This window comes from Condylura cristata, unplaced genomic scaffold (assembly GCF_000260355.1).
Source record: "Condylura cristata isolate star-nosed mole 26May11 unplaced genomic scaffold, ConCri1.0 scaffold00026, whole genome shotgun sequence".
NCBI classification, from domain to species: Eukaryota; Metazoa; Chordata; class Mammalia; order Eulipotyphla; family Talpidae; genus Condylura; species Condylura cristata.
Genome location: NW_004567127.1, coordinates 911,308 through 939,097, shown reverse-complemented (window position 1 = coordinate 939,097; position 27,790 = coordinate 911,308). Strand labels below are relative to the sequence as shown.

The 27,790-nt window shown below is 54.3% G+C and overlaps 1 protein-coding gene across 3 annotated transcripts in view; it reads left to right on the top strand.

Moving 5' to 3' along the window:
- Positions 1-26,791, top strand: part of RPRD2 (regulation of nuclear pre-mRNA domain containing 2) — a 42,962-nt gene extending 16,171 nt beyond the window's left edge. The window contains exons 3-12 of one of the 3 annotated variants that reach the window (XM_012730140.1): positions 6,394-6,494; positions 8,066-8,143; positions 9,274-9,326; positions 9,985-10,111; positions 11,210-11,385; positions 15,157-15,439; positions 16,414-16,674; positions 18,271-18,471; positions 21,189-22,370; positions 22,511-22,688. In XM_012730140.1, the coding sequence (XP_012585594.1) occupies positions 6,394-6,494; positions 8,066-8,143; positions 9,274-9,326; positions 9,985-10,111; positions 11,210-11,385; positions 15,157-15,439; positions 16,414-16,674; positions 18,271-18,471; positions 21,189-22,370; positions 22,511-22,599 (2,551 nt within the window). In that variant the 3' untranslated portion in view covers positions 22,600-22,688. Of the gene's footprint in view, positions 1-6,393; positions 6,495-8,065; positions 8,144-9,273; positions 9,327-9,984; positions 10,112-11,209; positions 11,386-15,156; positions 15,440-16,413; positions 16,675-18,270; positions 18,472-21,188 lie in introns of all 3 variants that reach the window. The other 2 variants (XM_012730139.1, XM_012730138.1) reach the window with 2 other exon arrangements.
- Positions 26,792-27,790: the final 999 nt, after the last annotated feature.

Below are 27,790 nucleotides of genomic sequence, written 5' to 3'. Positions count from 1 at the left end.
ACAATGAGAGTGGAAACCGTACATCAAGTCGTGGTACTCAAATCCTGCACCTGCCACTTGTTAGATTAGCTATTTCATTTTCCAGTTCTTCAGTTTTTTGTACTATAACACGAGACTCATAGTACGGTTTGTACCCAGGGTTGTCGTGGAGATCGTGCAAACTGACACAAGTGTCAGGGATGGAGAGGTGCTGCAAAAGCTAGTGAGCCCGGTCTCCCTGATCACACAGGGCTAAGTCTCAGCACTGCCAGCGCTATCACTGCTGCTTCCTGGGTTCCACCCGGCTGGGGAGCGACCCAGGACACAGCAGCCCCTCCTGTCTCCCCGCTGTCCCCCAGCAGTGGGTGTCAGGTGGATCCGCCTGTTCTGCTCCCCACTGTCTCTGGGGAGTCCTCTCACCCCCCCCACCTCTGGCCTGCACCCCAGTGTTCTTGTATGCATAAATGAATAAAAATAAGTCTTTAAAAAAAAAGAATTTGAGACCCATCAAAGCAAAGTTTAATGAGAAAAACGAAATTCCCTGTCCTGGATTCCCAATCAGATTAAATAATTCCAGCCTTGCACACATTCCGAGAAAAGAGCGCCTGCTGCTCAGCTCCCCGTCAGGAGGCTGGCGTGACTTTGTCTCCATACCTCGGCCCAGAGAGAATGGGGCAAGAAAACCACGAGCAGATCCTTCGTGCTCATAAACAGCAGCAGCACCTCCCTGGGCGCGGGGGACGCAGCTGGGGGCGTGGCGGTGCTCTGCCTGCTGGCTAGGAGGGAAACATGCAGAAAAATTCATTCTTTGTCAGACAAGTGGGCCACAGAAAGGCTCGTCTCCCTTCTGGGAACACGTGTCCCACAGGAGACCCTGCAGTAGCCGTGGCATTGAGGGCGAGGCGGGCGCCACTGGGAGGCAGCGGGGGGCTGAGCCTCTTTGCAGGTGTGAGCACACACGTGGACGGCCCAAGGCACCTGTGCTTGAGAAAGTTGAGCAAGGCCAGAGGATTCAGGTCAGTACAGTGAAACTAATTTTTGCTAGAAACAAGAAAATGAGAAACATTTAAATTCTTTGTAATGGAAATAAAGAAATGTAGCTGCTGCGTATTATTCATAGTATTATTCATGACGGATTCAGTGCCCAGAGCACTGAACTAGCAAATAGGGGAACATCGCTTTTGGCGGGGAGGGGAGGTTCCCGTGGGCCTGGTCACGGCGTGTCCTTGCACCGGCCAGTCTGCAGACCACGTCTGCGTGCGGACACTGTGTGACGCGGGTGTTGCCACTGTTCAGCGTCCGCCCAGGGCGTGTTTTCTCTGGAGGGCGCGTCCCAGCCTCTTTGGGTTAAGAGCACTAGACAGAAGCTTGGCACAACACCTGGGGGCCATTTTAAACAGCAGAATCGTCAGCAGCCAAAACAAACATGTAAAGAAACGAGGCCTTAAATAAACTATGGGAGCCGCTGGTTTCGAGCAGGCAGCGCGTTGCTTTATCCCGGCCGGGCGCGAGGCCACCCGCGACTCAGCACTCTGCCTGTCACGGTGACTGCAGGACTCAGGTGCTGGCTCAAGTTAGGAAGTCCTAAAACCTTTTTCCCCAAAGATTGATTTATTTGTGCTTGCAGAACTGGGGTATGGGCCAGAGGTGCAGGGGTGGTGAGAGGATTCACCAGAGACAGAGCGGGAGCAAAACAGGCAGATGCGTGAAGTCCACTGCTGAGGGGGGCAGCGGGGAGACGGAGAGGTCTGCTGCGCCCTGGGGGTCCCTCCCTGGCCGGGGATCAAACGTGGTGAAGGGCTGCGGCCAGCTTCGTAGTGCACTTCAACACGGTTGCACCACCAGGGAGGGCCCAAAGTCCTAAACATCTTAATAGAGAGGTGTAAGGTCTCTGTGGAGAAAATTATAAAACTAAAATTTATACTGATGTTTAGAGAGCTTCCCCTCCTCTTCCAAAAAAGGAAAGCCTAGAAACTCTTGAAGGATAACAAGGTGGTGGTGACTGGCTCTGTCAGATTTGAAGACTTACCACGCTAGAATAAATTAAGGCGGTCAGTATATGGCCTCAGATGTAGCCAAAGAAAACCAGGTAGTAGCTGCTGAAGCTGCTCTCAGCAGGCACTGTCTACCTCGGCACCTCTTGGCGCTCTCTTATTCTACCTCCTTAACAATTCTTTCTGTTAAAATTACTGGGGTGCGGGTTCTCTCTCAGTGGGAGTGCAGGTTTGTCCTTGCAGCTACTTACTGCCCTGCCCTTAGAGAAGTAAGTGGACCCTCCCCTGCCCCTCCACTCCCACTTGAGATGCAGACCCAGGGAAGAGGGCTCCCGCAAGAACCTGCCGCCTGCCACGCTCGCGGGGTCTCCTTCCTGACAGTCACGGCCGAGCTGCAGAGCAGGCCGCGCTGATCTCGACCCTCCGCCGACACCTGCTTGTGGCCTGTTAGAGGCCGTCCTGCCACCGCTGTCTGCCCCTCGGTGTCCCTAAGGGCCCTCTGTGATAGAGTCTAGCACTGAACCAAGGGGAGTGAAGACCGCTTGCTCTCCGGCTCCAGGGTCACAAAAAGGCGCTGAATCAGTAAGGGCGGGCAGCTCTGCGAGGCATCATGGTGAAGCCGGCCAAGGGCAGCGGAAGCCAGGTGTGGCCCTGTGGGGTTCTCTGCGCTTCTGGATGCAGACGGGATTGGTGTCAAACGGCTTGCGACACGGCCCCAGTGGCCCCGTGGCCCGCGAGGCTTTCGCGGTGAGAGACGCTTGTGTGTACACAGCAAGGGCAGTGGAAGAAGCTTCTCTGGCAGCTCTGCTTGTTCGTGGTGACAAAGCTGTGACGGCAGCCTGGTTCTGGCGCAGTAAAACGGGTGAACGACCGGCTGGAGTATGAAACAGCCACCACACTAGTGCCCTGCAGTTAGTGGCCGTAGCAGATGCATCACTCAGATTTGAGTGAGAAGCTGAGGAGTATTGATGCGCCATGATTCCGTTCATGTAAGTTCAGACCCGACAAAGATGGACTGTCATTATGTATGCCCAGGTAGTAAGACGAAAGGAAATTAACCTGGATTGTGCTTACCCGGACGTTCACTTCTAGATTACTCTTGAATGTTTTATGCAATTCCTGTCATGTTTACCTCACAGTTTCAAAATGTCATTGCTTAAAAGAGATTACAGTAGAACACAAAAAGACTTTCTGGGACTACAAGTGGGTTTCAAAATTATAATGTTGAATAAATGAACTGAAGAAGTTGGTTCCTTTAGAAAGCTGAGTCAGCAGCCCACGAGAACAGTTGCGCACACGCTGGGGCGCCACGGAGCGTTCTCAGGGAGGTCAGCTCTCCCGCCTTTCCCTCCACCCTCCACCTCCCACAGAGCAGGCGCCTCGGAGGCTGCCCCTTCCTGACTGCCTGGCTTCACTGACCTGCCTCTCTGTCATAGCCCTGAATCACTGCCTCGTGGGTGACCCAAATGCTTCCTGGCACCACTGCCCACCTCCCGCACTTAGAGCCTGGCACGGCTTCCGTGATCAGAAAGGCTAGTGGGCGAGGCCTGCCAAGGAGGGCGTGACCTGCCGAGGAGGGCGTGACCCGGTAGACACAGTTTCTCAGTACGGACTGTCGGACAAGCCATGGTTACAGTTTAAATGGTCAAAAGACCTACCAGTGAGAAAAAGAAGATTTGTGCGATGTTAATTTAAAGTCAGTTGGAAGTAGTGTTGAGTGACCGTCGTGGGAGTACCTTGTAGCCGTTCTCTAGCTCACGCTCAGTGGCTATGCTAGTGTGCTTGGGGTTACATTTTGGCAGGACAGGACTTACATGAGAAAATATTAAAGATGACATTGGTATGTATATGATTGTTGCATATGATAAAGGCAGTAATTATTTCCTCATACACTATGAGGAAAGACTTTCACAGTAATTCAAATGATGAAATCATTATCCAGCGGTATAAGTTTGATGCTACAACAATGTATATATTCAAAACCATGTTGACAGTGAAATTTTTAATTTGTTCAAAGTATCTTTCATCACTATATTAATGTTAATGCGAATATTGACCTTATATTGTAGTTTGTACATTCTCTTGTCTAGTTGTTGAAGAACTATAAGATATAAGCAGTGGAATAGTACGGGAATTTAAAGCAACATACTTTCCCTTGGTTAACAGAGGTTTTATTTTAGCAATGTTAAATCGACATAGAGAATTCAGTTCAGTATATTTAATTCAGTTTAGTTCCATCAATTCAGTGTTTGTTAATACATCAGAAATAACCACTTAAAAGTATCACAGAAAAACAATATCAACCGTAATAACAAAAGCTATCTAAAGTAACCTAGAATAAAAAATATAAGTCCTTTATGGGGAAAATTATAAACTGTCAGAAACACAAACTAGCATGTAAATACAGTACAGTTTAGTGAGAACTCTGCTGACACTTAAAAGATTATTTATGCATACAAGAACTGGGGTACAGGCCAGAGGTGCAAGGGGTGAGAGAATTAACGAGAGACAGAGTGGGGGGCAGAACAGGCGGATGGACGGAAGCCTACTGCCAAGGGGAGCAGCGGGCGGGACGGGAGAGGGCTGCCGCTCCGCGTGGGTCGCCCCCCGGCCTTGGAGGCTGTAGTGGCTGGGTGGTCCTTGAATTCTTAATTGTAGTCAAGGTTGATAGCTACAGCTTTGAAGATAATATAGTATAAATGGATGCATAGTATAGTATATAATGTAGAATATAATATAGTAAAAATGGATGCATGGGACAGAATTTGCAGCTTAGAAAAGTACTGTAAATACACAATAGAAGAGGCACAGAATATTGATGAAGAAAAGAGAAGTTAGGATGTTGGAGTGATAATAGGAAATTGATTTCAACTTTACATAATGTATCCCAGTAGATTTTAAGTGAAGTATGCAACTGAGTGTAGAAGAAATGTTAGTCGTTAAGAGACTTTAAAGAAAATATAGGGACCTCACTGATGGCGCAGCGGAGTAAAGCGCAGCATGTGAAGCTGTCCGCAGCCATAGCAGCCTCAGCGCGAGTTCAGTTCCCGGCCCTGAAGGTGGCCCCTGGGGCGCAGCGACCTCTCCTGTTATCCCGCTCCCTCAGCAGTGTCCGTCGTCAATCTGCCTCTTCTGCTGCCCACACTGTCTCTGGGGAAGCCTCTCGCCCCCGTGTTCCTCTTGCCTGTATCCCAGTTCTGTATGTGTAATAAATAAATCTTTTTAAAAAATTAAAAATAAAATAGAAAAATGGAAAAGATGAACACTTGTTAAAAGAAAGAAAATATAAAACCTCTGGCAGAGAGATTTTCTACACTTAAAAAGTGGCAGTAGAGAGTGCTTTTTACTTAAACACGGCTACATTTAAAACTTCTGATTCTTAATGTAACTTAAAAATCAAAGTGCATTGTAGGGAAAGATATTTATAATGTTGCTCCCAAGTTAAATGTTTATTTTGGTAAAGTAAATTTGGATCAGTTGTGAATGTTAGAAGGTCTCAGTTGGTACAGATCTGTTAGAAGAAGATTCTTTCCCTTTAATTTCATGCCTTGGTCACAGAACTGGCCAGATTTCTCTCCTTTGTAACAGTTCCCCGCCCTGCATCGCTTTCTAGTTCTTGCAGCCGTTGACTCTGTGAGGCAAGCAGAGAAAGTGCTGCTCCTCACCTCCCGCCCCCCAGACGCGGCTTAGCGTCATACATTGACTTTCCGGAACACCTGTGACAGGCATGTGATTGGTTCATGGTTGCTTTCAACCAAACCCTGAAGATAACAAATCCTGCCTCCCTGAAGCCCTTTCTTCCCACTCTGCGCGGGGAGACTTCTTTAGAATAGGTTCTTCTTACTAGGTCTCCCTCCCAAGAGCCGGGCATCCTCTGGGGTGCCAGCCGAGTCCAGGAGCACCCCAGAGGATGCCGTCACATCCATGAGGAAGTCCTGTGTGTCATCACAGCCTCACGAGGTCCTTCATAGAAAGCTCTAGATAAGGATAAGATTTTAGCCCTAGGTACGGTAGGGATTTTTTATTTTATTTATTTTTTTAAAGATTTATTTGTGCATACAGAACTGGGGTACAGGCCAGAGTCTCAGGGGCGGTGAGAGGCTTCACCAGAGACAGAGTGGGGAGCAGAACAGGCAGATCGATGAAGTACACTGCTGAGTGGAGCAGTGGGCGGGTCAGGAGAGGTCTGCCGCGCCCTGTGGTCACCTCCGGGGCAGGCGGGAATCGAACTCATGTGGAAGTGGCTTTAGCTTCTCAGTGCTGCGCTTTAGCCCGCTACGCCACCAGGGAGGGCTGGGATTTTTTATTTTTTAAACAAAATACCAGAATACATTTGGAAAATAATTTTCCTGATGACTTTATTATCAGATTTCTCATTTGAGATGTGCTGACATTGACATACCTCTCTTTTTCATTTTAGGGATCCATCTGTCTCTAAGTCTGTAGAACGAATTTTTAAAATCTGGGAAGATAGAAATGTATATCCAGAAGAAATGATTATGGCGTTAAGAGAAGCATTGAGTAAGTGTCTGTACATTCCTAAACGAAAAATCAGTCCTATTTTCAGTCTTATGTATCATATTTGAGAAATCTTGTTTTGTTCTTAATGTTGAAAAACGTTTGGGATCTGGTCCCGTTTTTGAAAATTGATTACGTACAGAAATACGCTTGAGTTAAATGTGACGGTTGAATTGGCTCAGGAAGGGCTGTATGTTGTTTTCATGGCCCGGAGAGAACCGCGCACGTGAAGTGGTGAGAGCCGTCTGATAATTTCCCTCGTTCCATTTGAGCATTGTGGGTTTGTTTTTTTGTTGTTTTTTTTTTGGTTTGTTTTTGTTTTTTTGGCAATAAAACATTTTAGTGAAATCCTTTAAATACAACAAAGTACTTAAGACAAGTGAGACTGTCCGACTAGCACTCACGTGCCCCAGAATGGCACTCACGTGCCCAGAATGGCAGCTGCTCACACATCCACCTCCCCCACCAAGCAGTAGACGCTCTGTGCCAGCAAACCCAGGTCATCGGGAGGTGGGTCCCTTCACCTCGACAGTGTGTGGACAGGGACCCAGTGCTGCTCGGCCAGGCCGCCACTGCCGGCCTCTGCAGGGGCTGTGCCCACCCTCGTGCTCTGTTCAGGTGCAACCCACGGTTGCGTCTTCGTGCCTGGGTGAGACGGGCACAGGGATCTGTGATTGGTGGGATTGATGATTAATGAGGCCCCAGCCACCAGCCCCTCTGCCCACCCAGGTCAAGTAGGCGGCACCCAGTCCCGGGGGGCAGGGTCAGCGCCCAGGGTGATGTCAGTGGTTTAACTTGTTTATTGTTTGCGACTACTGTTTACAGCCCTGTCCACTTGCTGTTGGACCAGGGGTCAGTACTCACTAAGCTGTTTAGTATTAAGTGTATAACATTCTTCAGACTCTCCCTTGGTTTAGATGTGTAGTAAGTTGTCTATCTCTTAAAAGGTTCTCTAGTTCCTAAGTATCAGATGCATGTAACTCAGTCATGAGTGGAAGCTGGTGATGTCTGATACCAAGACCATCATTTGCCTAAAAATTTGCTTTAGAGATACCTGCTTCTAAGAAGCTATTAAATTCTTCATTTGAGTTTCTTTTTAAAGATTTATTTATGCAAACAGAACTGGGGTACAGGCCAGAGGTACAGGATTGACCAGAGATAGAGTAGGAAGCAGAAGGAAGATTGACAAAGCACACTGCTGAGGGGAGCAGCAGGTGGTCAGGAGAGGTCTGCCATGCCAAGTGTGTCACCTCCCTGGCTGGGGATTGAACTCGTGCTGCAGTGGCTGTGATAGCTTCATAGTGCTGCGCTTTAACCTGCTGTGCCACCAGGGAGAGCCCCATCTGAATTTTTAACAGTTATTGGCAGCCTCCTTCTCAAAATCAGTACTGTCATTATAGAAGCATCTCTTTGACAGCTTCCTAGATCTGGTATCTATTTCTATTTTTTGATAAAATGAAAGAAAAGAAACACAGAGTCTGGGGTTGCGTTTGTTGGTGCCACAACTTGGACTCTGAAGCACACAGACGGCGGCTTCCTGTCATGCCAGGCCGCAAAACTAAACTGTTTTCCAGGTACCACTTTCAAGTCACAGAAGCAGCTGAAAGAAAATCTGAACAAACAACCGAATAAGCAGTGGAAGAAATCACAAAGTAAGGAACAAAATCTCAACTAATGTAATATAAAATCGCCGTCTCTTTTTGGGGAGGAGAAAATGTGGACTTTTTGACCATATGACATAACATGGCGTAGCCCGCGGGGGGCCTGGGTTTGCCAGGCTGGGAGGCTCCTGGGACTTAGGTGAAATGCACCATTGTGGAGTTAATATCTAAAAAAACAGTGACCTAAAAACTGCTTTTAAACAAAGGGAGTACAGAAAAAAGGGTTAAATGAGTTAAGATTCAAGATTAGTTGGGGATTAAAGAAGAAAAAATACTTGACAGTGTCAGACTGATTCTCAGGTGCAAAGACCTGTAAGGTTAAAGGCAGCTGCTGTCAAACAGCAGCGCTGTTGGGGAGACCAGGCATTGAGAAGCATTTCTGTGGGCATCGGGACCCCTTCAGATTTGGGGTGTACTCCCCCAACTTACACATGGGCCTTGTGACCTGGCCAGAAGCTCCTTCCCTCGAGAGCTCCTGCCACTTGCATCCTTGTCTGCAGAGTAGGGGTTGGGGAGCGCTGCAGGGGCAACCCCGTGGCCGGGCTGAGGAAGATGGGTATGGGGCGCAAGGTTCCCCTCAGAACCCGGACTCCGGCTGGTTTTGCCCCAGGAGTGTGTGATACTTGGTCTGATCGGGGCACTCTGGGCAGCAGGAGTCTGCAGCCACGGCTCAGCCACCATGCGATGTGCTGGAGTTTTCTGTTCTGCTGTGAGTCGAGTCAGCAGAAAATGGAATCCAGAGCTGGGCACATAGGCATAGGGTTGCTGTTCATCAGTGATTTTCTTCAGCTCAAGGTTGACTGCATGTCCTACACCCAAAGACTGAGATCTCTTACTCACAGACTGTTTCCTGTCTCTTACTGTCTCGAAATCCGTAATTCTTGAACTTTATGGCTTTAAAGGGCCTGTGGGAGGTAAGTAGGTAAGGCCTGTCTAAATGGTGTACTTTTATACTGACCACACTTGCGAGTGTTGAAATGCCATGCTGTTCCAGGAATTGCCGTTTAAGTGCATGTTTGGCATATGCTCAAAGAGTACTGAACTGTGGAACTGAAGTTTTATCTGGTTATTAATCAGTTCTGTTTCTGTATTTTTAACAATCATTTGTTTAATTCCAACAGCATCCACGAATCCAAAAGCTGCTCTCAAGTCTAAGATAGTGGCTGAATTTCGTGTAAGTCAATAGTATATGTTTAATTACAAGCAGAGTCCATTTTGAACCCCAGTGAAGAGTTCATCTTTCTGTAAAGCTCTAGTTAGCTAAAATTTTCTTGGAATCAGCATAGTAAGACTGTTTCAATAAATTTTTTTTTTAAGACTTATTTATTTGTGCATACAGAACTGGGGTACAGGCCAGAGAGAGACTCAGGGGTGGTGAGAGGCTTCACCAGAGGCAGAGTGGGGAGCAGAACAGGCAGATCGACGAAGTACACTGCTGAGGGGAGCAGTGGGCGGGCCAGGAGAGGTCTGCCGTGCCCTGTGGTCACCTCCGGGGCAGGCGGGGATCAAACTCATGTGGAAGTGGCTTTAGCTTCTTTGTGCTGTGCTTTAACCCGCTGCGCCACCAGGGAGGGCCTGTTTCAATAAAACTTAAAGAAGCTGTAATGGATCTTTGTATCAGCCTTAACTCCCTGTCATAAATTACCAGTAGTAAGGAAAAGCATCTTGTAGAACATTAACTAAATGTACAGTTTCGATGTCAGTATCATTAATGGTGAAAAATGCAAAGGGTTTGGTCCTCTTGGGACTGGTTAGGTATCAGCATGTTTCCTTCTAATGGGGAGGAGTAGAATAGCGAATCGTCTTACACGGGAAATGTGCTGTGTGTTCAGTCTCAGGCCCTCATTGAAGAGCTGCTGCTGTACAAACGCGCAGAGGATCAGATAGAGCTGAAGGAGAAACAGCTGTCGACAATGAGGGTGGACCTGTGCAGCACAGAGACTCTCAGATGCCTAAAAGGTAACGCCGCTTCGTGGAGGGGGAGTGGCCAGTTTCTTTCTGGATCTGTCGTCTTCCTCCATGAAGATGGCCTTTGTTACAGAAGGCAGTGCGGGGACCTCACCCACAAACCTGATAGGGAAATCCTGGCTCACAATGCCGTGTGCAAGTCTTTGAGCAGCGAACACCTTAAAAATAGTAACAGTGAAAACAGATCCTGGGCTCGCTGCCCCGGCGCCTCCTTGCTGTGTTAGGACGTAGAGACTGAGTGTTGCACGCGTGTGGTCACCTGGACTGGGTATGAGGTCACATTGTGCTGTGCGATTCATCAGAATATACATCTTTGGAAGGTGTGATTGTCCTTCCTTGTTCATCGCTGTACTCGAACCCTAGAGTAATGCCAAGTCCCAAATAGGCATTGGATGCTTTTGAAATAATGACGAAGTGACTGGTAACTGTTCGTTTTCACACCATTTTGTTCTTTCACTGGGCTTTTAAATTTAGGGTGTTATTGAAGCCTCACAATAATTCAGAAACATTAAAAGCACAGCTGACTAGAGGCAGAGACATCATTTGTACCCACTGCTAATGCCGGGTTCCACTAGGCAGGGGGAAGAGTGCGCTTCGGGAGAAGTAATGTCGTCTTTAAAAATCATGGTTACGTTCTGCTGGTGCCGAATTAGCAGCTATCTTCTTCAGATACGAAGGAAGGAATCTTAGAGCCATTTACACAGAGGTCATTATACTTTCCTCATCTTAAGAGATGGATCTCACTGCTTTTCTGCGGTGAAGCCGTTGATGACCACGTGGGCAGCAGTGAGCTCATGCTGCTGCTCGGTGGCGGGGGCGTGACAGCTGCTTCGTGCAGACAGCAGCCCGCCGGCCCCTTGGTTCACACCTTATCCTAACGCGCCTCTGTGCTCTGCCTTCACTCGAGGCTGCACGTGGGCCGTTTTCACACCGGTTCTGCGGTTTGGAGACGCTTCTCAGGTGAAACTATACTCTTACGCCCGCCTAAAGCAGCAGCAACAGGAGGGTCCCAGGTCACCCTGAGCAGTTTCTTCAGAAGATTAAGTTTTTACCTTTTCATTTCGAGCTCCTGTTTCTCTGTTGTTTTAGATAAGACAGGTGGGAAGAAGTTCTCCAAAGAATTTGAAGAGGCAAGCTCTAAGCTGGAGGAGTTTGTGAATGGATTAGACAAACAAGTGAAAAATGGGCCTTCACTAACAGAAGCACTAGAAAATGCTGGAATTTTCTATGAAGCACAGTACAAAGAAGTGAAAGTGGTGGCTAATGTAAGTAATAACTGAAGCTCTTCAGTGGACTCTGTGTGTTGTTTAACTCTGAGGACAAGCATAGCCACCCCCAACTCCACATAAAGTTGCTTTTGAAGAGACTTGGTAACCTGGCACCAACTATAAACCAGTAAGAAGTGGAGTTTAAATCAAGACCTGGGTCTCCCTCAGGCTAACGCTCATGCAGACCTGACCACCTCCCATGTCTAAGGCCTGTGTCTGGGCATTTCAGAGACAGGTGCTGAGTTACTGTTTCCAGATATAAAAATGGGGCAGAATAGACATCTGCCTGCACACACACTTAACCAGAAGATTCATATAGAAGCCCTCAACGGTGGGCCCTCTTTGTCCCTAAATCTACTGTACGGGGGTTTGATGTTGGACAGTTGTCCCCAAAAAATGTTCTAAAAGACAGTTTCTGAAGGAAACCATTTCATACTTTTCCCCTTAATCTCTAGACACGGTCGTGCGGCGCGTGGTTCTGACCTTGCTGGTCTCACTTCCTCGAGCAGCTCCCTTTACCCAGCCAGCTCGTGTTCTGTCATTTGCCTCCATGTTTCCTGCGCTCTTTCCTGTCCTGTCCTGTGTAAGAGAGCCGTGGCTGCTGGGCATGACGAGGGAGGAGTGCGCTGAGACTCGCCGACTGCCCTGCTCAGGCCATCGGATACCTTTAAATCTATCACCACCTTTGAAAATTGAAGCACCATGGCTGCTGTTTGTGACCACGGACTGCCGACTCCCTGTTTTGCAAGATGAGCAGTGACCGTCCTGGCCACGCCTCGCCTTGTGTCTGCCCCATGAGTTCCCAGGTCGGCGACCTGCGCATTCACATGATCAAAGCGGGTGCTTTTCACATCCCGGGCCGCCGCCCCGGTGTCTTCCTTGCTTATGGTGAAGACTGAGTACCCAGAGTCAGAGCTCACAGCAGCTCTGAGCACTAGAGACTTTGTCACATTGTGTGCCTTCTCAGCGTCTCTCCTCCCCTGCCGCCCCCACGGTGTCCCCAGAGCGCCTGCCCTGAACTTCCATTCTCTCCACTTTGAGGCCTCAGGTCTCCCCCAGGACTGCTGCTCACTATATTCCAGTCTGAGCCCCCTTTTCCAGGTTGCGTGTTTCCTCTTCATGCTTGTCTCTCCTGTTTTGCTGGAGAACATCCTCAATTTCAAAAGGGCGGGTGATGATCTGAGTCTTGCACCAAACGCCCGTATTCCGCACGTGCGAGCCTCTACTGCGCCTCAGCACCGGGCCCTGGCGCATCTGCAGGACCCTTTGTGGGGGGCGGGGGGGTTCGCACCTGGGATCTTTTTGGGACTTGCTCCGTGGCGTCGGCGTGGGGTTTTGCTGGCCGTTCGGGCAGGCCGTTGGGAAGTGGGCGCTCTGCAGCCCGGGAGCGCCCTCGTCGCCCTCGTCGCTCTGCTGGCGGCCGAGGACACGCCTGCATGTACCTCGTGGCTCACAGCTGACGCGTTCTCCTTTCTCGTTTCTCTGGCGGCCTTTTCTGATCTCGCATCTCTGAGGAGACCTCCGTGTCTCGTAAGGGAGCCTCTTTCCTAACTGGTCTTATTCCCTCTAAAACCACCCCCCTCCCCATTACCTTGGCCTTTCATGCTTCTGACTCACCGCAAAGCTCAGAGCGCCTCCCTGGTGGTGCAGGGTTAAGGCGCAGCTCCAGGAGCTGTCGCCGCCGCCGTAGCACGAGTGTGACCCTGGCGGGGTGGGGCCCCCCGCCGCAGCACACCCCCCCTGCCCTTCCCCGCCCTGCTCCTTATCAGTGGGCTTCGGTGGATAGTGGATCCACCTGTTCTCCCCACTGTCTCTGCGGAATCTCTCACCCCTCACATCTGGTCTGTACCCCAATTCTGTATGCATAAATACATAAATATTTTTTTAAAAATCAGATAATACCTCTTTTCCCACATTAAGAGCGAGGCTCTCTACTCGCGAAGTCTCTGTAGGGTGCCATTGGGGGTGGGAGAAGCCCAGGGTGTGTCACGTTCAGAGAAGTTGCACATCTCCTGCCTCGTGCCCAGGATGAAGGTGCCAGGACGCGTGGCACTCGCTGTCCACGCGGAGCTGTCCTGATTCCGGCTGCGCTGCTCACGCTGCCGCTGCGTCTCGTCTTTCCTGGGCTTTTCTCGGGGACTCTGAGGCGTCAGCCCCTCCCCGGGAGCGGCTCTCGTGGGCTGTTTCCCTGGCTCGCCCTGGCACCTCACGCTCACTCTGTCTTCCCGTCTTCTGAAAGTGCAGCGTCTGGCCCCGCGTGCGAGCCTCCCCGAGAGCTCTGTGCCTTTGCTTCACCGTGCGCGGAGAAGTCACGGGGCAGGTCACGGCGGGCGGTGCTCGCAGTTCTGACCCGAAGATCCGCTGTGATTTGTAAGTGGTGACCAGCATCTCCGGCCACTTGCTCACGACACCGCACAGTCAGGCGTCTGTTTGCGAAGGCGCTCGGGGAGGGACTCCGAGGTCTGGTCAGCCCGCCTGCCCGGCCGCTCACGCCGCCCAGCCCCGCAGCGGAGGAGAGCCTGCACTGCCGGCTCTCGGTCAGGCCCCTCTGCGGAGCCCGCCCGTGAGGAAACAAAACGCTGAGGTGCTTGCCTTTTCTGGTTCTAGAATCTTCATTTGGTTCTTTATGATTCCTTTGCTCCCTGGAGGTTTCCTGTCCATTCACTCATTTTGTCATCTTTTCCTAAAGATTCTTTTACACGTTTATATTTGCTATGTGAAAGCCTTCATATCTTCCCTCCAGTGTCTAGTTCATCTCTGGGTGTACTCTTTCCCAGAGACTGTTTTTCCACAATTTGTTGGTGTACTTTAATCCTAGATACTGAGCCTTGGACAGGTGGTGTTAGGACACAGCACCCCACTCCCGCAACTTAGCTTCCGTGCTTGGTCAGAAGCCTCACCAGAAATACAGCCCATTAACACATATTTTGTGCTATTTATGTATCATGTACTTTATTCTTACAGTGAAGTAAGCTAGAGAAAAGAAAGAGAAAATACATTAATTTCAAATGCACAGGGTCAGCTGTATAGTGGGGGGGGGGGATGCACACAGCTCAAACTTCTTCTCTCAGTTAAATTGCCACATCACAATGACGGGGAAGCATGGGTTTAGCTGGGGAGGGTGTTTGAAATGCCCAAGTCCTGGGATGTGGTCTTTATTCCTAAGACATGGCCTTTGTTGGGGTTTTTGTTTTTCTTAAAGATTTATTTATTTATGCACACAGAACTGGGGTACAGGCCAGAGGCTCAAGGGGTAAGAGGCTTCACAGACAGTGGGGGGCAGAATAGGCAGATGGGCAAAGTACACTGCTGAGGGGAGCAGCGGGCGGGGCAGGAGAGGTCTGCCGCGCCATGTGGTCACCTCCGGGGCAGGCGGGGATCGAACCCATGGGGAAAATGGCTTAAGCTTCTTGGTGCTGTGCTTTAACCCGCTGCGCCACCAGGGAGGGCCTTGAATTTGATTGGTGTCTGACTTCCTTGTCACTGTTGTATCTTTAATACCTGGGAGAGTGGCCAGTCCAGGTAGGCACCAGTAAATACCAGTTGGTCAGAGGAGAGACAGGAGCAGGTCATGAGCTGTAGGTGACCTATCGCTGCACGACGCAGGCAGCTTTGTGGACGATGAATACCGAAAAGTGGAAACTACTCCAGCTTGATAGGTAGTCCTGTCTCTGCCTGTCGCGTGCCCAGTAATGAGCTCTCATCACAGTCAAAATAGCAACTTCTTGGTGCGTTGCTCAAAGGAATAAACTCAGTTTTTTCTCCTAGGCATACAAAACCTTTGCTAACCGAGTGAACAATTTAAAGAAGAAACTGGATCAACTAAAGTCAACCCTTCCGGACCCTGAAGAGTCCCCAGTCCCTTCCCCAAGCATGGATGCCCCCTCCCCAACTGGCTCGGAGTCTCCTTTTCAGGGGATGGGAGGTGAGGAATCCCAGTCCCCAGCCATGGGGAGTGAGAAGTCGGCCACGCCGGAGCCTGCCACGGACAACCGCGACGTGGAGGACATGGAGCTCTCGGACGTGGAGGACGACGGCTCCAAGATCATCGGTATGTGGCCACGCGTGCCTGGGTGCCGCCCCCCCTCAGGTCCCTTCCAAGCTGTGCAGTTAGTTCCGGGGCGCGGTGGGGGTTCTGGAAACCTGGTGCAGCCAAGAGTGGAAATAGCTCTGTTTTCATAGTTACAGCTCACTGAAATGATGTGTGGGATATATTGAGATTAAGAAAATACAGTATTAAAAACAGGTCACCTCTTTCTTTTCGTCCCGTGACTGCTGCAACACGGCAGCTCACATTGGTGGCTCGAGCGCCGTTTCCCTCCACTGCACAGCCTTAGAGGGCGGTGCCTGGTCGGGGTGCCCAGTTCTGTCTTGATCGTCACGTTTCCAGACCCGTTGCTTGTGGGGCCCACTTCGAACATTTAGCTGGATTGGCGAGTTACTTCGCTGGCATCCAGCTTTTGTGGTGATCTTACGAGGAGTCCTGCGAGTTACAGCGCCGTGTGGCCCTTGGAGTGTCAAAGGAAGTACACTGTGAGCAGCAGGCTCAGCAGTGCGTTTCATACTGGTGCCTGCTAGCACCTCCCACCCCACCCTGCAGGCCGGTTCAGAAAGACAAAGGAAAGCACACCAAGGTGTGCACGGGTTCCTGTCCCTAGAAAGCTCGGGTTGAGGGCCAAGAAGGTAAACAGCGACACTTGGAGGAAGAGCGGTCCGCTGCCTGATTTCTAACCTGTGGCATGAACGCCATCACGGAGCGAACACGTTACTTCCAAATAATAGCATGGCTCCAGAGCTGTTGCATTTAGTGTGCGTACACTAAGAAGATGTGAGGAAATCATTAAAAAATAAGAAGAATGTGGCACATTCGGGTGAGGCTGGCTTTGGAGGCAGAGGGGGGCTCTCGGGGCCGAGGAGCGTGGCTGCGAGGTCCGGGGCACGCTGCTTTTGCCGGCAGTTGGGCGCGGGGCCGCGGGGCCCCGGCAGCCGCCGGCCGGGTGGAAAGCGTCTCTTTTGTCCCAACAGTAGAAGACAGGAAGGAGAAGCCTGTGGAGAAGTCGGCTGTCTCCACGTCTGTCCCTGCAAAGCCCACAGAAAGTGTCCTGAAGGCCTCTCCCTGCGCCCCGGGGCCTGTGGCCTTGACGGCAACCCCAGCTCCCCCCAAGCCTGCGAACCCACCCCCGCTGACGCCTTCTCCAGCCTTGGCACTGCCCAGCCTGGCTAACGTGGATCTGGCGAAGATCAGCTCCATCCTCAGCAGCCTGACATCGGTCATGAAGAACACCGGTGCGTGAACCAGGAGCCGCTGGAGACGCAGTTGCCGTTTCCCAGTGGAACAGTCGGTCTAGATTTTTGTTCATTTTCTCTTTCTAACGAAGAGTAATTTTTTAATTAAAGTAAACATGGAGATGGGGTGGAAGGGGGTGGGAAGAGCTGAAATGAAACGCAGTCGGTGCAGGGTCAGCTCTGAAAAATGATCACACAGACCGAGAGAGTGGGCGTCTGTTACCTGCTGCCCACAGGACACCACTGTGTACAGGGATGTTTGGGGGAGGCGTGCTTGTGGTAATGCTTCTTTCAGTAAGTTAGGCATATTGCAAGGAGTGGGAATATTTTTCCAAGTCACTTAATATTTGTTGACATTTTTAATAGTTTCACAGCATCTGGGGACTTACCAGAACCTTTATTAAGCATCCAGAATATTTTCCATTGCTCACTATGGTGAAGAATGCTGTAACCGACAACCTTGCTGCTGAACTTCTATGCACACTCCTTCCAGCAAGGGTTGCTGAGGTTTCTTAGCACAAATTACAGGGCCTCCCTGGGGCGCAGGGGTGTCTCAGCACTGACAAGCTCTCCAGCCGCCGCAGTTGGTCCCCGGCCAGGGAGGGACCCCGGACGCAGCAGACCCCGCCTGTCTCCCCGCTCTGCCTCTGGGGAGTCCTCTCACGCCCTGCGCCTCTGGCCTGCACCCCAGTTCTTCGCCGCATCCTGGCGGCGGCGCACAAGTGCAGCCCCTGCGTGTCTCGGCGGCGTCAAGCACGGGCCCAAATCAAGCCTGACTATTCCGAAGCAAATCCCAGTTAGTTCATTTATCCCTGCGTGCCTAGATGTTTCTCAGCGATAAAAATGCTCCCCAAACTCAGCCTCACCGCTCAAGCATTACTGGCTCCTGATGGTAACTGAGACCCAGAACCCACCCGTGTGCGTGTGGGCGCCCTGCCCGCCTCCTGGCCCGCCGTCGGCTTGGCCTTCACCGGGCCCCTGCTGAGAAGTTGTTTGGCTCTACTTTGCTTACTCGTTTTCTTTTTCCTATATATTTTTTTATTTATTTACAAGGTACGAGGGGGAGGGGGACTCCCCAGAGACAGAGTGGGGAGCAGAACCGGCGGGTCCACGGAGGCACACTGCTGAGGGCGCCGCGGGGAGACAGGAGAGGCCTGCTGCGCCTGGGGGTCCCCCCCTGGCCGGGGATCGAACTCGGGCTGCTGCGGCTGCCCATAGCTTCATAGTGCTCGCTTTAACCCGTTGCACCACAGGGAGGGCCCATACTTGTGCTTTAAAGACATTTTCGGAAGCATCTTCCTTACTTAATCCCAGAATTAGTGACACAGTGGCTGTGCCTATGGCGGCGCGATCACGAGCCCTTCGGGGAGTGGGGGTGGGTGGAGAAGTCCCTTGGGCTCTTAGCATCAGTGCATACTTAGCAAAAAACCTAACACTTGTTTATTGGGGGTGTTCGCAATAGGCAGAGCAGATCCTAACCTAACATTAAGGTTCATTCTCTGTACATGCCATAACGGGAAAATCCCGTCCAACTTGTCTGAGTGGGCGGCGGGTGTGAGGACCCACGTTCTCCTGAGTTAATCTTTCTGCCACCAGGGGTCAGTCCTGCATCGAGACCGTCTCCAGGCACGCCCAGCAGCCCCAGCAACCTCACCGCCAGCCTGAAGGCACCCGCGCCTCCAACCACGACACCCCACAACCCCCTGGCGAACATCCTCTCGAAGGTGGAGATCACCCCGGAGAGCATCCTGTCCGCCCTCTCCAAGACCCAGACGCCTTCGGCGCCAGCACTGCAAGGTGAGCCACAGGGCCGGGCTGCGCTGAGCGTCCCTGAGGCCGGCCGCAGCCAGGCTGAGGCGGCCACGTCGACAGGCGTGCAGCGCAGGGAGTGTATTAGTCTGTCACCTGCAAGCTGGGCTTATAAAATAATCCATGTCAGCGCTGAGGGAGAGCGTTCACTGTCACCCAGGCCAGCCCTGCTTTCACTGAGGAAGTCAAGGCCCACTGCGTGATGGGGCCCGCTCGGGTCGCACGTCTGTGCTCGTGCTGGGCCGGGGCTCGAGGCCAGGCTTCTGGCCGGGCCCGCTGCTGCTCACCTCGCCGTGACCCGGGGGCCGCGCTGCGGCTCTGAGTGTGTGCGAAGGGGCTCGTGTATTTCACCGTCAGTAAATGAAAGACAGCAGAACGGCCAGTGGGCTGCTGAAGGTCCAACGAGACAGGATTAGCGCTTCTGTCTGGTATTTTCTAGATGCTGCTGTTTGTAGGTGTTTATTTAATAGCTTATATAGTAATTTCCTTTGTTTTCACGATCTGTAAGCTCTGCAGCTTTGCTAATTACCTATTTTGCTAGATTTGTCTGCTTCCGACTTGTTTTTCACAAAGCTCACCTGCAGTGTGTCCCCAGACCCCAGACACTAACACAGCCCAGCTCAAGCAACCCCATGTAATTGTGAGGAACGAACCGCGGAACGGCGCCTCCGGCCAGCGGCCCACTCCGCAGCAGCACTTCTCACCAGGACCCTCCCGGCGCTGCGGCGTCTCTGGGCCGAGGCCAGGCTGCTGCCGACATGCTGTGGGCGGACAGCCCCAGGGTAGTGCCCAGCCCCACGGGGCAGCAGTGCTGAGGCGGGAAGCCCCGCGTCTGTGGCAAGAGCGGCTGGTGTGAGGGAAAGAAGTTTCTCACTTCAGCCAGTCGTTGCAACAGTGTCACTAAAGATGCTCGTCGGGGAGGATTTGAACAGAGCTGGGGGTGTTCTGACCACGAGGCACAGACTCCAGAAAGCCCCCTCTGGAGAGGCAGGACAGTGTGTCACCTTTCATTTCCTTACAGACAGTTCTCTCAGGAATTCTCCTGGCTTCGGAAAGAACTGTGTCCAGCACCTTAAATAGGTGTGTTCCTCAGAGACCGAAGGAAATGTGGCAGAGCTTTGCTCTGTCGCCGACACCCCGTGACAGTTTTCAGCAGAAAAGAGCCAACTCAGGGGCAGAGGCCAGATTGTGGCTTAGGAAGCTTACGAAAGTAATGTTCGCTCGTGAAAGACCACAGCAATCCGGGTAGCGTCTTTCCTAACAAAATGGTCTGAATAGTTTCCGCCACAGTCTCCCTGGGAGGTATGCTGAAGTATCTTTTTAAAATCAAATGGCGTTATTATGCATCGCATTTTAGTGCTTGAGGACTTCTGATTTGGCAGAACACTGACTGCTAGGTTTTAAACGAGGCTTTTTTAGAAATGAGACATGCTTGTTTCCAGACTAATTGCAGAAATAAATACCGTGTCAATTATAAGGATATCAGTAAAACCGCACACCATTATTTAGATGTAGATGGTATAAAAATATCGTAAGAATGGAAGGGCTTTGAAATTCTTTATCCCCTAAATCTTTTAGAAGTTCTAGATTAACGCTGAAATTTTGAAGAAACATTCATGAAGTGTTAGGAATTGCTTTCTTTCACATACCACTATGAAGGAAGTTGTACTGTATGCCTACAAGCTATAAATTCTGGTGAGCTTTACATTTGATTTCATCTGAATTGAGATGGAATCATTTTTCCAAATACGATGGGATTTATAGGACCTCCGTTACCTCTTTGTCCAGTGTTTTTCTGTTTTTTAAAATTTATTTATTTATGCACACAAGAACTGGGGTACAGGCCAGAGGTGTGGGAGGTGACAGGCTCCACCAGAGACAGAGTGGGGAGCAGAACAGGCAGATCCAGCGAAGTGCACTGCTGAGGGGAGCCGCAGGTGGGCCCGGAGGGGTCAGCCGCGCCCCGAGGTCGCTCCGGCCGGGGATGGGCTCGCGGCCGAGAGCCGCAGCCCGCTGCGACCAGGAGGCCGTGTGTGTATTCAGCTCGGCGCCTTTCTTTTCCTCAGAGAAGATTCTGTTTCTGGGCAGGTCACCTGGGCACGGTGTCACCGTGAGCTTTCACTTTACGCTGGAAAGCTGGCAGGAGCCCAGTTGCCGAAATGTGTTTTTCCGAAAGGGCCAGTGCTCCCGTGGCTGGTGTGTGCCGCTGCGCTCGGCCACACGCGGCGGCTCGGGGTTCCGCTCCCGCCGGCGGCTCGCACCCCGTGTGGATAAGTCTCCGCCTCTGGGCTGTAGCAGCGCAGGGCGCATTAGCTCGCAAGGTGCAGAAGGCCGGGCGGGCCGGGCACCTGCCGCGTGTGCCAGGCAGTTCCACGTGGAGAAACACCGGCTTCGGTGTTGTTCTAAGAAAAATTGTGCCTCCTTCCTCTTCCTGCGCTGTCTTGCTGGAACCAGGAGTGGCTGGCGAACTCCTCGCCCTCCCTGTCCTGTCATCGCATGTCGGGTCGTGCCCCGCGGGCTTCCTCGTGCGGTCCCCGGCCCCGAGCTGGGTGCGGGTTCGCCCCTGCTGCCCGTGCCGCGTCCCTTCGGCCTTGCCACTTCATCTCTGTCTGGCTCCCCCTGGTGTGGCTGAAACTGCCCGGCTACCACCGTCCGGGTGGTGGGGGGTGTTGCTCTCGCTAACCCGTCTGATCTCCGCCCTGCAGGCCTGTCGTCTTTGCTTCAGAGTGTGACGGGGAACCCCGCTCCAGCCAGCGAGGCTGCGCCCCAGAGCGCCGCAGCGTCCCCCGCCAGCACCACCGTCTCCAGCGTGAAAGGGAGAAATCTGCCCCCCGCCACCCCCGCCTTTCTGCCCAAGAGCTTCGGCTACTCTCCGAACTCGGTGGCTTCTGAAGTCTCCTCGGCTCCCGCCAGCAAGGCCTCCGTGGGGCCAGGCCCGGGGCTCCCGAGCACGACTTTCAAGCTGCCCTCCAACTCGCTGGGGTTTACGGGCCCCCACAGTGCCAGCTCTGCCGCGCCCCCCGCCGAAGTCGCCATGTGCCAACCTCCCGACATCTCCAAGCCAAAGCTGGAGTCCGAGTCCACCTCCCCCAGCCTGGAAATGAAGATCCACAACTTCCTGAAAGGTAATCCCGGTTTCAGCGGCCTGAACCTGAACATCCCGATCCTGAGCAGCCTGGGCTCCGGCGCCGCGGCGGAGAGCCACTCCTCGGAATTCCCGCGTGGCCCCGCGAGCACCTCCGTGGACAACATCGGCGGGACCCCGGTGCGGGACGAGCGGAGCGGGACCCCCACCCAGGACGAGATGATGGATAAGCCCGCGTCCAGCGGCGTCGACACCGTGTCCTTGCTGTCCAAGATCATCAGCCCCGGCTCCTCCACCCCCAGCAGCACGCGCTCGCCGCCCCCCGGCAGGGAGGAGGGCTACCCCCGCGAGCGCGCCGGAGCCCCGGCGGCCTACCGGCCCTTCGGCCTGGGCGGCGAGTCCCCCTACAAGCAGCCCTCCGAGGGCCTGGAGAGGCCGTCGCCCCTGATGGACGCCTCGCAGGAGAAGTTCTACCCGGACACTTCCTTCCAGGAAGACGAGGACTACCGAGACTTCGAGTACTCGGGGCCCCCACCCTCTGCCGTGATGAATCTGGACAAGAGGCCGGCCCGCTCCATCCTGAAGGCGAGCAAGCTCTCCGACGGCCCCGAGTACCCGCCGGCCCCGTCCGGGTACAGCCACAGGGCCCAGGGCTTCGGGGCCAAGGCCGCCTTCCCCCCGTCCGTGAGGGCCCTCCTGGACGCCGGCGACAGCTGCGACCGCCTCCCGTCGTCCCCTGGGCTCTTCGGTGCCTTCAGCGTAAGGGGGACTGAGCCTGGGTCTGACCGGTCACCCTCACCGAGTAAGAATGATTCGTTTTTCACCCCCGACTCCAACCATAATAGCTTGCCTCAGCCTGCCACCGGGCACCCCGGTCTGCCGCAGAAGCAGTACCCAGACTCTCCTCACCCCGGCCCACACCGCTCCCTTTTCTCTCCGCAGAACCCCCTGGCCGCTGCCTCGGGCCGCCCACCCGCCTCAGGCATGGAGAAGGCCCTGGCCTCCGCCATTTCCGCCACGTCGACGATTGAGTTTAAGAACATGCTTAAAAACGCCTCCCGCAAGCCCTCGGAGGACAAGCATTTTGGCCAGGCCCCTGGCAAGGCCGCCCCGGGCGAGGGCGCGGGCCTGCCCGCCCCGGAGCAGCAGCAGGAGGAGCACTTCCGCATCGAGACGCGCGTCTCCGCCTGCCCGGACGTGCCCGCCAGCACGGAGGAGAAGGGGGCCCCCATCGAGACGCTGGGCTACCGCCACGCGCCCAGCAGGAGGATGTCGGGGGAGCCCATACAGACCGTGGAGTCCGTCCGCGTGCCCGGGAAGGGGGGCCGAGGCCACGGGCGCGAGGCCTCGCGGGGGGGCTGGTTCGACCTGAGCTCCTCGGGCGCCTCTTTTGACAACGGCCCCTCGAGCGCCTCTGAGCTGGCGCCCCTCGGGGGTGGGAGCAGCGGAGGCCTCGGGAGCTTCAAAGCGTCGTCGTACAAGGACCGGGCACCCCAGTTTCAGGAGAGTGTCGGCAGCTTCCGTTCCAACAGTTTCAACTCGACGTTTGAGCATCGTCTCCCCCCAGCCCCCCTGGAACACGGGACGCCCTTCCAGAGAGAGCCCGTGGGGCCGGCGCCGGCCCCGCCCGCGCCTCCTCAGGAGCACGGCGGCGTCTTCCCCCGGGACGCGCCCGCCCGCCTGCCTTCCGTGGACCTCTCCAGCCCCTTCACGAAGGAGGCGGCGGCCCTGGCCCACGCCCCGCCCCCGCCCCCCGGAGAGCACAGTGGGGTTCCTTTCCCCACCCCGCCCCCGCCCCCTGGGGAGCATAGCAGCAGCAGCGGTGGGAGTGGTGTCCCCTTTTCTACTCCGCCCCCCCCGCAGCCCCCCGTCGACCACGCCGGGGTGGTCCCCTTCTCGGCCCCGTCGCTGGCCGAGCACGGAGTGGCGGGGGCGGTGGCGATGTTCCCCAAGGACCATAGCTCCCTCCTTCAAGGGACCCTGGCGGAGCATTTTGGGGTGCTCCCAGGACCCAGGGACCACGTGGGCCCCACCCAACGGGACCTCAACGGCCCTGGCCTTGGCCGTGTGCGCGAGAGCCTGAGCCTGCCCTCCCATTCTCTGGAGCACCTGGGCCCGGCCCACGGAGGCGCAGGTGGGGGAGTCAGCAACAGCGGCAGCGGCGCCCCCCTGGGTCCCTCACACAGAGACACCATCAGCCGGAGTGGCGTGATTCTGCGCAACCCCCGGCCGGACTTCCGGCCGAGGGAACCTTTCCTCAGCAGAGATCCGTTCCACAGTCTAAAGAGACCCAGGCCACCCTTTGCTAGGGGCCCTCCATTTTTTGCACCAAAACGCCCATTCTTCCCTCCCAGGTACTGATGGAAGCCAAGGGAAAGGCGCCGGACAGTCTAGAGAGCTGTGGAAGTAGGAGTTTGGATTATCCACGTTTGTTTTCCCTCCTTTGACTTACTGTTTTTTATTATGACAAAGGGCCTCCCTTCCCACTAGGTCATACTCGCTCACGTCTCACTGTTCCATCCGGTCCTCCCTCCTGCCCGCTGCACTTAACCCCAGTTGTTTGTATTTTTAAAGGTGGGGGGGGGGAGGACACGGCAAAGAAACCTAACCCGAGCCGCTTCCTCAGGCCGGGGGCTTGAGGGGCCGGGAGGAGGACAAGTCTCGTTTTACCCCATCTATTGAAGAGGATTATTAACATTTGAAATAAAACTTCCATCAGTGCAGAGAACATCGTGAAATGTTGGGGTGTTATTTGGGGCTTGGCTGTAGTAGCCCAGGAAGGGTTCCTGCCCCCTTCCCTCTCCAGCCGAGGCGGCTGGGGGCGGCTGGGGCCCCTCGTGGGCCTTGGGCCCTGTGCCTTGCGCGCTGGCCGGCCGGTGTGGCGAGGGGTTTGGCCTGGCGAGCGCCGTGCCTCGGCTCCCTCTGCAGGGGAGTGTGGGCCTGGACTTCGGTCCTTTCTTTCCTGTCTTTAAGTCGGCCCTTGGAAGGTGCTGTCAGGTAGCGCCGAGAAGCCCCTGCTGTCATTTTCTTCTACTAAAAAATTGCCTCTCTGTCCTTAGAATCAAGAGAGGGGACTGGCTATAATTTCAAGGTTTAGGGGAACCGCTGCAAAGGAGCCCCAGCGAGGAGCCTTCCCGGTGTGCCGTGCTGCCTGTCCTCCGTGGCGGGGGGCGGCATGGCTGAGGGGCTGCTCGGGTCTCTCAGGCTCTTCAGCTTTCCCGTCATTCTCTCTCCCCCTCCATTTTCACTTCCGCTTGGACCAGAAGTCACTAGAGCCGACAGGTGATACGAGAGTGCAGCTGTCGTGTCCGCCCTGTGTTTTCAGCGTAGGAAGTAGACACTTCACGGGGCCTCCCGTGCTGGTACTTGGCGCCTGTTGCTGGTGTTGGAAGGAGGCTCAGCAGCATCTTTCTGTTCTGTGGCGTTAGGTGTGTGTTAGTGACGTGGGTGTTTTGCAAACAGAAGGACCCCCGGCCGCGCCCGCGCAGCTGGCCTCACCCACTCCCAGCAGGAAGTCGCTTCTCTGCCACGGGAAGTGCTCCCCCGCCCTGCACTGAAAGACCCCCAGTGTGTGTCCAGCTGGTGCCGGGCCGGGCCCGGCTGCGGGCTTGCTCTCCTGGCCTGCCAGTCAGTGGCCCGCAGCGGCGCTGGCGCTCCAGCCAGGGCCAGGCCGTGTGGGTCTGGTCAGGAAGCTGCACGCTGCCCATTTCCTCCCGTCAGCGTGGCGCTCGCTGGTGGACGGAGCTGGCTTTGTCCTCCCGGTGAAGTGTCGGCGTGGCCATGCAGGGCGGAGGGGCTCCGTCCCGGCCCACGCGCTGCGCACGTGAGGAGCCCCCGAGGCCGGGGTGCGCCGCACTGGGGCGCTCTCCCGAAACTGGCCCGAGTTCCTTGCTTGGCGCCTGTGTTCCGTGGGGAGCGCGGCAGGTGGGCTTCCTGATGGCTTCTGGTCCCGCGCTTCGGCCCCGCGGGTCTGTCCCCCCACGAGCACGTCCCGTGACCTCGAGCGGGAGGGGATGGGCCGCGTAGCGGAACAGGAACTACAGTTACCTTGAGTCCTGAGACATTTGTTTAGGGAAACGCGTAAGAGAATGGGGTGAAGGGGGAGAGCGCCGTCCGACCACTGAAATAGTGTTTTTTTCCCAGAAAGTAGGTGGGATGTTTTTCACTCTAGAATAAAAGAATGTGAATTCTTCTGCTGCTCTTGTTAAGCTAAAAGTAGTGTTTACTTACGAGGCTCTCTGACCGTTTGATTTTATCAGGAACGTGGGGATGTCGGAAGCGGCTTCCTGCGTGTGGGGCAAGTGTCGCCGTCAGGCGCAGGGGCCGAGGCGCGGAGGACTGTACCGTGCACTGTCCAGAAGGGGGCTTCCAGGTGCTGGGGGCTGGGGTGCAGTGTTCGCTTCTCTGAAGCCACAAAATCCTCAGTGCTCTGTTTTGGAGTGGAAGTGGGGATTTGCCGGTGACCGTCAGCTGTTGACTAAAGAAAATCTGTCCACAGCCGTGAACGAAGACAACAATGTATATATGTGATGTAATGGGGAAAAGACAATTCTGGTATTCATAACGTGAAACAGAGGGCTTTATTCTCTGTGTCTGTGATTTCAAAGCTCCGCGCCCGTGCCCTGACTTTTGTATTTCAACCTGAGTAAAATAATAATAATAATAAACAAGATATTTTTTAAAGAAAGCATAACATAGTGTGTCTTGGCGAGGACATGATTCGTGTGCAAATAAAAACCGAAGCTGTAGCCGAGGTCGGTGGCCTCTGCAAATCACGGCGGTGCCCGGCAGGCCCGAGCGGGCCTTCCAGCCCTCCGAGCTCAGAGCACTCCCTGCTCCCCGGCCCTTCGGAGCGGAGAATAAGTAGAATTGGGTTTGATTTCAGGGAGGGCTCGGTGGTCGGGAACAGGGTTTGGCTCCGCTTCTGTCGCCGCAGACTCGGCCGGCGGGGTGGGAGCGGCCCCGCGGTCGGCCCAAGCCAGTGGTTCTCGCAGAACTAAGCTCCAGCTGTCACCGTTTGGAAGCCGCTGTAAACTACTGCTTTCCCCCCTTTTTCCCTTCTGTCCCCCTCTTTATTTGGAGTGGGTGGGTGTTAAGAGTAAAACTAGCTATGTTGGGTTGATATTCTCACGTGTTCGGTGTGGAAAGCAAGTACGTGCGTTAGAGGCGACAAAAATGAAATCCTTTTGAAATGTGTATTAATATCATTTAATAAAACAACTAGTTGCGAAGGTTTGACATTTTTCTTTGAGATCTGGGGCTGTGACCACGGGCCCACGGCTTCTCGGTGAGCGCAAGTAGAGGGACCGCCCAGCGCCGGACGCCGCCTGCGGAGCGGGCCTGGAGGCCCGGCCGTCCTGCCTGCGGACCCCTCGAGACTGTCCGGGCTGAAGGTGCAAGGACAGCGCAGCGCCGGGACGCGAGCGAGGCCGGGGCGGGAGCCCCGGCCAGCAGCCGGCCAGCAGCCGGCCCCGCTGGTGACCGGCCTCGCCTGTGACGGGCCCGCCTGCCCCCAGCCGCTCCTGCCTCTGGACACGACTGTTTTGTTTTCCAGTTGAATAAAACCTGGTTTCCTTGTTGTGTGGCCGGCTCCTCCCCTCCCCTAGACCTCATCCTGCTGGCCCCTCCGACTTCCGCTGGGCCCTCCGGCCTCTGGGATCTTCGTGGCCTTTGGGGTTTTCTGTTTGAACCTTTGTGTAATCCACAGTGGGGAAAGAATGCCGGGTGGGGTGAGATCAAGATGTTCAAGGGGTGGCTGGTAATGAAGGGGCTTTACTGTGTGGATCTTTACCTGTGTGTCTTCAAAAAGTTGTGCAGTGGGGAGCAAAGAAGCATCTTTTCAGCCGGCGTGGGGTGGGGTGACGGGGCCCCCACGCCTGCCCCGGCTGCTGCTGGCAGCCTGTGGGGGGCGCCACGCTCGCCCTTCTCTTGCCCCACGCCTTTGCATAGCTCCTGGCTTAATCAAGGAATGTGGGCTCCAGGGGAGGGAGAGCGCCGGCCGGCCAGTGACGGGCGGAATGCTCTAAATAGCAGTCTCGGTGACGCGGCGCTGCGCACGTGCGCCAGACACCCCAGAAGTAGCGCCAGCAGTGGGGTGCACCGCCGTGCTCAGGCTGAGAGCCAGCTCCCTGGCCCCCCATTCCTGTCTCCACCCCCGAGGAAGCCACAGCCTTTAGACTCGGGGGCCTGAAGGTCCTTCCCCCGCACGTTGAAAACGCGCCC